This window comes from Melopsittacus undulatus, chromosome 4, assembly GCF_012275295.1.
Source record: "Melopsittacus undulatus isolate bMelUnd1 chromosome 4, bMelUnd1.mat.Z, whole genome shotgun sequence".
NCBI lineage: Eukaryota > Metazoa > Chordata > Aves > Psittaciformes > Psittaculidae > Melopsittacus > Melopsittacus undulatus.
The window spans coordinates 40,826,148-40,836,198 of record NC_047530.1 but is presented as its reverse complement, the minus strand read 5'-3'; the positions used below and the strand labels follow the sequence as shown (position 1 = coordinate 40,836,198).

At 39.8% G+C, this 10,051-nt stretch overlaps 1 protein-coding gene across 1 annotated transcript in view; it reads left to right on the top strand.

Annotated features, from left to right (window-relative positions):
• The first annotated feature begins 1,200 nt into the window (after positions 1–1,200).
• The window catches only part of SCFD1 (sec1 family domain containing 1), a 49,390-nt gene continuing 40,539 nt past the window's right edge, over positions 1,201–10,051 (top strand). The window contains exons 1-6 of the mRNA XM_034062126.1: positions 1,201–1,258; positions 3,471–3,541; positions 4,367–4,455; positions 5,351–5,441; positions 6,222–6,344; positions 7,535–7,622. Of these exons, the coding sequence (XP_033918017.1) occupies positions 1,228–1,258; positions 3,471–3,541; positions 4,367–4,455; positions 5,351–5,441; positions 6,222–6,344; positions 7,535–7,622 (493 nt within the window). The 5' untranslated portion in view covers positions 1,201–1,227. The remainder of the gene's footprint in view (positions 1,259–3,470; positions 3,542–4,366; positions 4,456–5,350; positions 5,442–6,221; positions 6,345–7,534; positions 7,623–10,051) is intronic.

The following is a 10,051-nucleotide window of genomic DNA, read 5'->3' as shown; positions in this document are numbered from 1 at the left end:
CTACAAAATATGCTTTTAAAGTGTCTTGATTCTGCATTACATAAGGCTCAAGCTTTACCCTTTTTTCACTTAAGGGAATATTAGTCGGGTAACAAAAATGAAATATGAAAACTTCTGGAATCACTATACAATAAAATCAAAGTATTAGTGTGTGTAAAAAAAAAAATGGAACCTTCGATTTTGTATTGCATAAACAATGCTCTTTAAAACTTGCAATAATTGGAATATTACAAAAAGTATGATTTTGTAAATAGTTTTAGCTCTAACTGCAGGATCAGTGCCTGAACTGTTGCATCTTCAAGCAACACTGTACTTGGCAGGTATAGCATCAGTGTTGAAGTAATTGGTAATTGTGGGAAATAACTGCCTTGTATATACTCAAAGTGCAATAAAAAGTTGAATTCCTTTTGGAATAAATATATAACTTCACTGGTATTATCTTGGTGATTTAATGGGTTTTAACTGTAGAAATGTTATCGCTATTGTCTGTAGTTCCATTTGGGGACCTGCATCCACCTTTATATACATCCATAGTATGTTTACCGAGTACGATATATTCAAAACTGACTTGGAGTGAGTCTATGTTTGGAGAGACTCTCCACTGCAGGACTTGCGTAATGGTGCAATGATAAGCAAAGATGTGATCAGACAAAGGAAGGCTGTGTGCTGATATGTGCTACCTGAGGCAAAGGCAAGTAACCTTTATTTTGCGTAAGTCACTAAAACTAATACGTTTCAAAAACACTCAAAAAAAAAAGTCCTTTGCCTGTAGTTAATGTTTCTCGGGGTTGCCCTCCATCCATTTAAGAGCGCATTTCATGTGATTGTTGGAAATTCAGTCCAAAACAAGAGCAAAAATTGTTAATGCCACTTTTTTGCTTTGGTATGTGGAAGGAAAAGGGGAAGGGGGGATGAAGGAGAAAACAAAGGTGAAGAGAGCCCCAGCACGTAGTCTGAAAGACCTCAGTCTGTTTTTATGTTCTCAGCTGCGGCAAAGCACGGGCCCAAATTTAAACCACAGGATCCAGCTCCCTCACGACCGGGTCGGACTCCAGGGCTCCGGGCGGCAGCGCTGACCCCAGCTCTCGCCGCACCTGGCGCCTCCGGAGCCGGCGCTGAGGAGGGTCGGCGAGGACCCGCCCCTCGTGGCCGTACGGGCCGCCACGTCGTCTGGCGGCTGCGTGCGCGGCGGTGGGCGGGGCACGGTGCCGCTGGCGGGGCAGGAAGATGGCGGCCGGCATCCGCGAGAAGCAGACAGGTGAGCGGCTGCCGTGCCGCGTTGTGGGGACTGCGGCAGCCGCCTCTGGTGGGGCGGGACTGCCCAAGGTTGGGCCCGCGCTGCAGCTGGGGTCCCACCTGCCTCCCCCCGCCCTATCCCCGTCTGGGCCACGGGACCGGGGTGGCTCCGCGACGCCTCGCCTCTGTCGGGGGTTTCGCGCCCGGTTTGGCTTTCCCGGCAACAGGACGGCAGCACTTTCTCTCCTCCTGCTGCTTTTCCTCCTCTTCTGGCGGCAGCTGGGGTGTTGCTCAGCTGCCTGTGCAGCGGCGGGCCTGGGGCTCCGGGAGCCTCTGGGCGCAGCTCTTGCCGAGTGGCCTCGGCCCTGCTGAGGGGCTCAGGGCCGCGGCTGGCGGTGCGGCTCCGGGGACGTGGCCGAGGTGCCGCCGCGGTGTGGAAGTCGTCCGGGGAGGGGCTCCCGCGGGCCCGGGACCTGTGCGGAGCCCTTCCGAGGCCGCAGGCAGCGGGCTGTGTGCTCCCTCGTTTCGGCTGCCTTCTTGCCCGTTGCAGCGATGAATGGGAAATACGGTTTAATGGTGCAAAATCAAAGCTGCACTTGCGATGCTCTTCCTGAGACTATATAGGGCTGTCGGAGTGTGTACTGACCGTCAGGAAGTTGAGAGTGAGAGATTACACAGGAGGCTTTCTGTGGTTAAAGGGCTCTGGCTCTCCTTACATGCTGCTCTGAGCCAAAGCTGACTCTTGCTTCTCTGTCTTGATGCTGCTTTATGGAGTCTTAAGCTATCCATTTGAACATACTACTGAAGCATAGAGCCTGTCGACTGCATAGTACTCCGCTTACTCTGCAAGGTTTTGGTTAGTAGTTTGAGCTAACCCTAACCTTGTCACCTTCTCCTTGACAACTGCAGTAGCTTTCTGGTGGTACAAAGGGTTCTGGGTGCATTTCTTTAACATGAAATGTCTAAAATCATTTGCCAGACAATCTCAGTCTTCATTTCTGTGTGGACCTTAAATATTTACTAGTAGTATTCTTTTTGTACCAGAAGTCTACTTTCTGTAGTCTCATTCCTGTGGCCATTTACTATTATATCACTTTTTAAAGTTCCTTTGCAATTATTTACTTCACTCTACTGCTTTTCTGATAAAGCCTGCTGTCTTTGAGCTCTTATTCCATACAGGTTTATTCTTTTCTGTGCTTCCCCTTGTTTCTTGATTATTTCAGTCAAGCTGCACCGCTGAACCATGTTGTCTCTCCCATTGGGAGATCATTTGCAAGGAGATAGATTGAACAACTAAAAGATACTCAGAAAAAGGGAAGGACTTACTATCATTTGGTGTTTGTATTACCACATACGTGCATTATTTGTTGTGACCTTTACCCTGGTTCATAACTAGTCAAAGCATATCATCATGCAAGCATGGTAAAAACCTGATCCTTGCCCCAGAAAGCATTCAGCCTAAATGTGAAAGAAAGTTTCACTGCTGGTAATGTGATTTGAAAAGGCAGTGCAGTAGAGGAGGAAGCAGGGACAGTCTGTGAAGGAGGACTTTAGAAACATTACCTGGGCATGGGTGGCCTTCAACACCGCCAGGGATGGAACATTCACAAATTCCCTGGAATGGGTTGCCCAGAGAAGTTGTGAATGCTCCATCCCTGGTGGCGTTCAGGGCCCAGGTTGGACAGAGCCTTGGGTGATATGGTTTAGTGTGAGGTGACCCTGCCCGTGGTAGGGGGGTTGGAACTAGATGATCTTAAGGTCCTTTCCAGCCCTAACTATTCTATGATTCTATGATGGATGGTGGTAGGAAAGACGAAGTTCAACTGAAGTTGAGACCTGCAACATATGTCAAGAGCAATGAGAAGAGCTTCTGTTGCAACATTAGTAGCAAAAATAAGGAATAAGGAAAAATGCTGGATCATTGCTTAATGGAGCTGGTCATTTAGTGGTGATGGACACAGATGAGGCTGAGGTACCCAATGCTTTCTTTACCTCTGTCTTCACTAACAAATTCTCTGAGGCTTCTGTGTTACTTTGCAGTCAAACATGGAGTGAATCCTCTTAGAAAATTTTCTCATCATATGAAGGAGAAAAATAATGAAATGTGACTTTGCATTTATATTTTATGGTGGTTTTCCTCTCAAATGATAAGTATGATAAAACCTTGCTAATGTGTTTAATCACTGTTGTTGAAGTGTAAGAATAATAAAGCATTATTCTGCTTTGTTTTCCAGTGGCTTTGAAACGAATGCTGAATTTCAATGTTCCTCCTGTTAAAAACAGCACAGGAGAACCAGTGTGGAAGGTAAGAACTATTTGAATAGGAATAGGAGAATTTTACAGTGTTCAAAAAAAAGTTCAGTTTTTCAAATTTTATCTAACTCGAGCATCTTCTTTATGTTATGAACTTTTACAAAATAATTTTTCATGTGGTGTGAATATACAGAATTGAGTATCAGAATTGCTTAGAGAAATACTTACTTGAGATACTGGCTGCTTGAAGACACAGTGTCTGACTGTGTAGGCAAGATTATAATGAGTAACTGAGGAAGACATTTTTGAAATATACTTGTGATGTTTCTCATTGTGTGACACAGGTGAACTCACAGAGTCGGAAATGAGCTTAGTTACTTAAATTGAGAACAAGCTCAGCTCAAGCTGTGTTTGTTAGTTTTAAAGAAGTAGCTAACTTGTAATGTGTGAGAAGTTTTTCCTACTACAAAGTATATATTCTGTCTCTTCATCTGTTCTGTTGTCTTTTATCACTAGTTCCTGTTTTCCCCCCTCCATTTCTTCCTCTGTTTCTTCCAAATTCAGAGAAGTTCTGCATTTACAATAATAAATTTCTGACAGTGAATTCCTGTTTGACTGACACTTTTCAGGAGATGGAAGTTACTATTTTTTTCCCCTTTAGCAGAGTTTTTCTTAATTTTTTTCTTAATTTATTTATTAATAAGCATACACGTAAGTCCATGACAAATTAATTATTAATTGTAAATTGGTAAGTGTTTAGCACTTCTCAGGTTATAGTAGTAGTTTCTTAAACTGGAATTCCTGTATCCACTGTATCCTGTATTCTGCAGTATCCACTTTTTACAGCATTTTGTAAGAAGATGCATATCTTTTTCAGGTTCTCATTTATGACAGATTTGGCCAAGATATAATCTCACCTTTGCTGTCAGTGAAAGAGCTGAGAGATATGGGGATCACTTTGCATCTGTAAGTACTTTTAAAAATTTGGGATTTTTTTTTTTCCTAGAAAGAACTTGATTTAATATTCCTAGGAATCATGAACACTGAAGATCATTCAATGAATAACTACTGAAATAAAAATTATACCCTGACTTGTTCCTAAAATCTGGTGGCATTCAGAATCAGGGAGTGGAGAGATGATTCCATATATTGGTCAATAGGATTTCTTATGAAGTACAGAACTCTTCAAAAATAAAAATTATCCAATATGTTTTTTTTTTAATCTATACAATTTCCTGCCTGTTACATATCTGTAACAATTATTTTGGTGCACACTGTTTCATGGGACTGTGCATGTTCTCTGCTTCTCTTTTTACACAGAGTTTGTCTCTTGTCAAGCAGGTGGAATCTTTGAGTATTATTTTAAGGGATTTCCCATTTCATTTTCTCCAGATTACATTTATTTAGTTCATTGTCCTTCCTAAGTGAAGGCTAGAAGTGGAAACACAGTTTAGCATGTTGACATAGCAGCAGAAATACGAGAAAAATGTGAGAAGCAGGAAAGGTGAGTTTAATACTGTGAGATATGCAGGGGTTTTGTTATGTCAACAATTTATAATTGGTATACGAACTTGGTAGATGTGGTATTTTACCTTCCTCTGAATGGATTAATCTATATTTGAAGATTTATGAAGCCTTTCCTCAAGCTTTGAATAAACTTCAGCAACATCTATTGAACAACAGAAAATGCAAATATGATTTTGGCAATTTTTTATGTGTTGCTCTTACAAAAAATCTAGCTGAATGTAGGGAGAAATTGTAGGAAATTAAATCTGTCTGTAGAAATAATTTCTTTAACTTTTATAATTTTACACAAATCAGAGGAGGAACACATTAAAGATGTACTTCTTCTTCCTTTCAGGCTTTTGCATTCAGATCGGGATGCTATTCCAGATGTTCCAGCTGTTTATTTTGTGATGCCAACAGAAGAAAATATTGACAGAATGTGCCAGGTAACTTGCATTCCTAATGTTTCAAATGAGTGGCACAACAGCGTGTAGCATACTCCTGCACTCACCGGAGTGTGGCTGTTCTGTATCTGCTCATTATGCATATCTGAACACCTTTTCCTGCATTTTGTACATATTAGCACATATTTGTCAAAAAATATTACCTATAATTTTTACACACAAAACTTCAACTCCCAGAAAGTAGAAAGGTAAGTATGTCTTCTCTTTCAGAGAGAGTATTCTGTGGGTGAAAAGACAGGATGAAGGGGGGGCACAAATTGAAATACAGGAAATTCCATTTAAACATAACAAAAAGCTATTTTAATGAGGGTGGCAAATGCTGGAACAAATTGTCTAGAGAGTTTGTGGAGTCTCCATCAATGGAGATGTTCAAAACTTTGCACAATTCTGAGCCACCTGCTTTATTTGACTCTGCTTTGAGCGTGAGGCTTGGACAAGGTTAACTTCAGTTTCTCACATTCTCTGGGAAGGGAAAAGAGGAAATGAGATTTTTAGTCAGTAATAAGTTATGGAATAATAGTTGCTGTCTGGCAGCTTAAATTTCATTTCCTTTTTTTTGCAGTTTTGTGTTAGTTTGGGTATGTTTAGTTATGTAGTGAAAATATGATGTACAGGGCTGTATGAACAGAAAGACAAACACTTCCAAAAATTTATTGAACTGTGGTTAATTGGAACATCACATAGTAAAAGTATGAATATTTTTTAATTAGACATATATTAGTATTTATTCAGGAAAAAGCTTGTGGTTTTCCTTCCTTTTAGGATCTTCGAAACCAGCTTTATGAATCTTATTATTTAAACTTTATTTCTGCCATTTCAAGAAGTAAACTGGAAGATATTGCAAATGCTGCCATAGGTGCTAATGCAGTAACTCAAGTGGCTAAGGTAAGAAAACACTCCAGTCTCTAATGTTAAAGATACTACCATTAAAGGTGGTTTTGCATTCTTAACATGGCCACTTCAGTGCCATACACAGCTTTTCTGACTGAATCATGAACAAAATAAATGTTTGGGTAGATTCAGTGTTAGGCATAGATTTGCTCTATTAAAAAGGAAATCTACAGTCATCTCAGTATAATGCAGCTTGGTACCATGCTTCAGCTTAATCAAAAGTTCACATGCTGCAAGACCTTTATGCTAAATGATGAGGGGAAATAGAGTGGTTTTAGAGTATTCCCAATCTCATCAGCTCAGTGAGTGCATCTAGTGCATATATGATAGGGTGAAGCTTTTAGCTCCTAAATACACTAAAAGTGCAGTATTAATGTGTTTGTCATTTTTAATAGGCAGTGTACTGGAGAGGTGGATGTTTCATACATACACACTGTTACTCAGTACACTCCTGCACCTTTATGATTTAAAGGCAGGTATCAGGTATTTACCCTCTTATTTTTGTTCAATGTCTGTACCAAAATCTGTAAATGTTAACTGATTGCTTTCATATACACTTAAATACATTCACCTGTTCTCAGTCCTATTAGGAAGTACTATTAGGAAGTACTACTGGCATGAGAAAAGGAAACTCTTGTGAAATAAAATGAAAACTACTAGTATTATTTAAACTTGAGCTCTCAGTAGGAGTGAATTGGTGTAGCACTGTGAACTAACCTTCTTAAGTGTTTTTTACGGTTGTGGTGTCCCATGTTATAGAGAGATATATTTTTTTTCCTGAATGTACAGGAAAATGTTACAGAAATGTTAGAATTCGTGGGCTGTAATCTCTCATTGTTTAGCTATTGCCCTCTTTCCTTGATCCTGCCTAAGAGCTCAGCCCTGTTTATGTTGTAGTCCTTCATATTAATAAAAAATAGACCTGTAATTTTATAATGTTCTCAATATGGGGTTTTTTTTCAGTGATGCTTGGCTACTAAAAATTTGTCTGCAGAAATATTTGTACTGTTTTCTAGTGTTACCACTCCATCCTTGCATGGGCTTTTTAATTCATACATGGTATCTTAATTTCTTTATTTTAATGGGTAGTGCTGTAAAAGGTTCAAAAAGAAGTAGCAGTAAACCACAGAGATTTTTTAATGCTTCACTCTCTGCTGTACTGACCATTTTTCTTTGATTTCTAGGTGTTCGATCAGTATCTTAATTTTATTACTTTAGAAGATGACATGTTTGTATTGTGTAACCAAAACAAAGAACTTGTTTCCTATCGTGGTAAGTAAAATTTGTATAAAAAATTGTACCAAAACGTCTGATACTGAAATTTACTCTTGAAGTGATAGCTAATTCTAAGCAATTATTTTATTTTGATCTGCTCAGAATTAAGGATTATCTGCTAGGTGTTGTTTAAAGTCATGAAGGAAGCAGTTCTTGGATATTAATTTCAGCATCTTTACAACACAGCTATTGTAATACTGAAAAATACTGATGTATCTTTAAATAACAAATTTAGTCAAGCAAAGCTGCAGTATAGGTATAAAACGAGTAGCAGGCCTTTTTATACATTGTTGGGGTTTAAGCCCAGCTAGTAACTCATAACCATGCAGCTGCTCGCTCATTCCTCCCCTTTCTCCCCCCCAGCTCCTGGAGGGATGGGGAGGAGAATCAAAAGAATGTAACTCCCACAGGTTGAGATAAGATCAGTACAGTAACTAAGGTATAACATAAGTCACTACTGCTTCCACCAATAATAAGGGAAGTAACAAGGGAAGAGAATACAACCGCTCACCACCTGCCAGCCAATACCTGAGCACTGATCTAACCCTTCTAGTTAACTGCCCTCAGTACAGTGGGCGTGATGTGCTGTGGTATGGAATACCTCTTTGGTTAGTTTGGGTCAGGTGTCCTGTCTCTGCTTCCTCCAAGCTTTCCCTCCTCCCTGGCAGACCATGAGACTCAGAAAGTCTTCGGTCAGACTAAACATTACTAAGCAGCAGCTGAAAACATTGGTGTTATCAGAGCTGTTCCCAGGCCAAAAGTCAAAAACACAGCACTGCACCAGCTACTGAGAAGGAGAAAAATGACTGCTACTGCTGAACCTGAGTTCTGTCTCACAGAAGAGGGAAAAAACCTCTTCTGAAGGGCATTTTTGTTTGAAAATCAACCTTTTTCCGCTAAAACCTGCTGTTAAAGAGGTTTAGTAATAATTGTTTTGTGTTGTATTTGTGTGGATATAAAGATGCTTGAGCAGCTCTCATAAGATACCTACTAGCTGCAAGGAATTTGAATTTAAATGACTGAAAATGTTTTGTGTGTTTCTGCGCGGTTTGTTTTCCATTCTTGGACCACTGAAATTTGCCACACACCAGATGGTTTCACACTATATTTAAACCAGTCTGGAAGTGGGCTGTTTCCAAAAGCTGATCAAACAGAAATCTAATTTCCCATACAGAATGATCAGTTCTCCATAAGAGCACTGATCCAGTGCATCTCACTATGTGAGGCAGTAGGAGTGCAGGGGCAAAGAAATGGTCTTCTTTTGCCTTTGGAGAGTAACCCTAGCAGGAAACTGCCAGTCTGTATATGGTTTCATAATCTGCATAAGTCAGTGTAAATCTGATGGTGAGGAAAGACAGCTACTGTTTTTGCAGCAGTACTACCATATGTGGTAATGCATGTAGCTGAATGGGTGAACTAAGAACAAATATGACAGAAAAGGTTAATTTCCAGTTTCCTGATTTCCTGTCTGTATAACTGCATTTACAGAGAGGTAATGTCAGGATAAGTAAGCATGATAACATTCTTCAGTTGCATAAAAGGCTTTCACAGACAGAAAGAAGGCAACACATTCTGTCTGTCCTTGTAGAAATGAACAAGAAGTGAGGACCTTAAATTGCAACAGGAAAGTCCCTGATCAAGTACTAAGAGCTATGGCATTTTTATGACTGGGAGGCTTTGGGAATTAGTGTAGACACAGAAATAACAGGGGGTTTAACTCATCTTTGGGTAAGAGGACTGGCTAGATAATCCCTCAGGCTTTCTCTGATTCTTTTTTTCTAGGACTGTGTAGAAGGAAGAGTAAAAAGATAGTATAGGTATAAAGTCAATGTTTTTGGCATCCTGGTTGATGCTTTGTGAATGCTTCTTTACCAAATATGGATTGATTTTGTAAAACAACGAGAAAATGTAGGAGATCTAAGCTTACTTTCCTGTAGTAGATGTATCTCCATAAGCTTGTTACAGTGGAGAGGGAGGAATATATAGAAAACGCAACAGAACATTTTACTGAAGGGTTATTAATGGAGTTTCTCAAAGGTTGACCTATGCAGCAGTAATACTGAATATTTGTGTTGATTGCTGCAGTACAAAAAAAACAGGAATGTGCTCATAAAATGTGCATGTTGCACAAAGTTAGAAGTCACCAACGGTACACAGGTTACTGGTACATCATAAATGAGTATATTAAACATAATGAGAAAATTAAATTTTAAAAATGAGAAAGAAAAGGGACTAAAACCAAGATTATTTTCGCCTATAAACTGGGAGAACATTAATTGGAGATAACTACAGAATGATAGCCCAGTTATTTCAAAGCTTTAGAAATTACAGGAAAATACGGATCCTGGGAAAAGTCTGCCTTTCTGGGTGCTGATATTTCAGAAACTTGAACTCAGAATGAAAAAAAAAAAGCCACCACCAGGGGC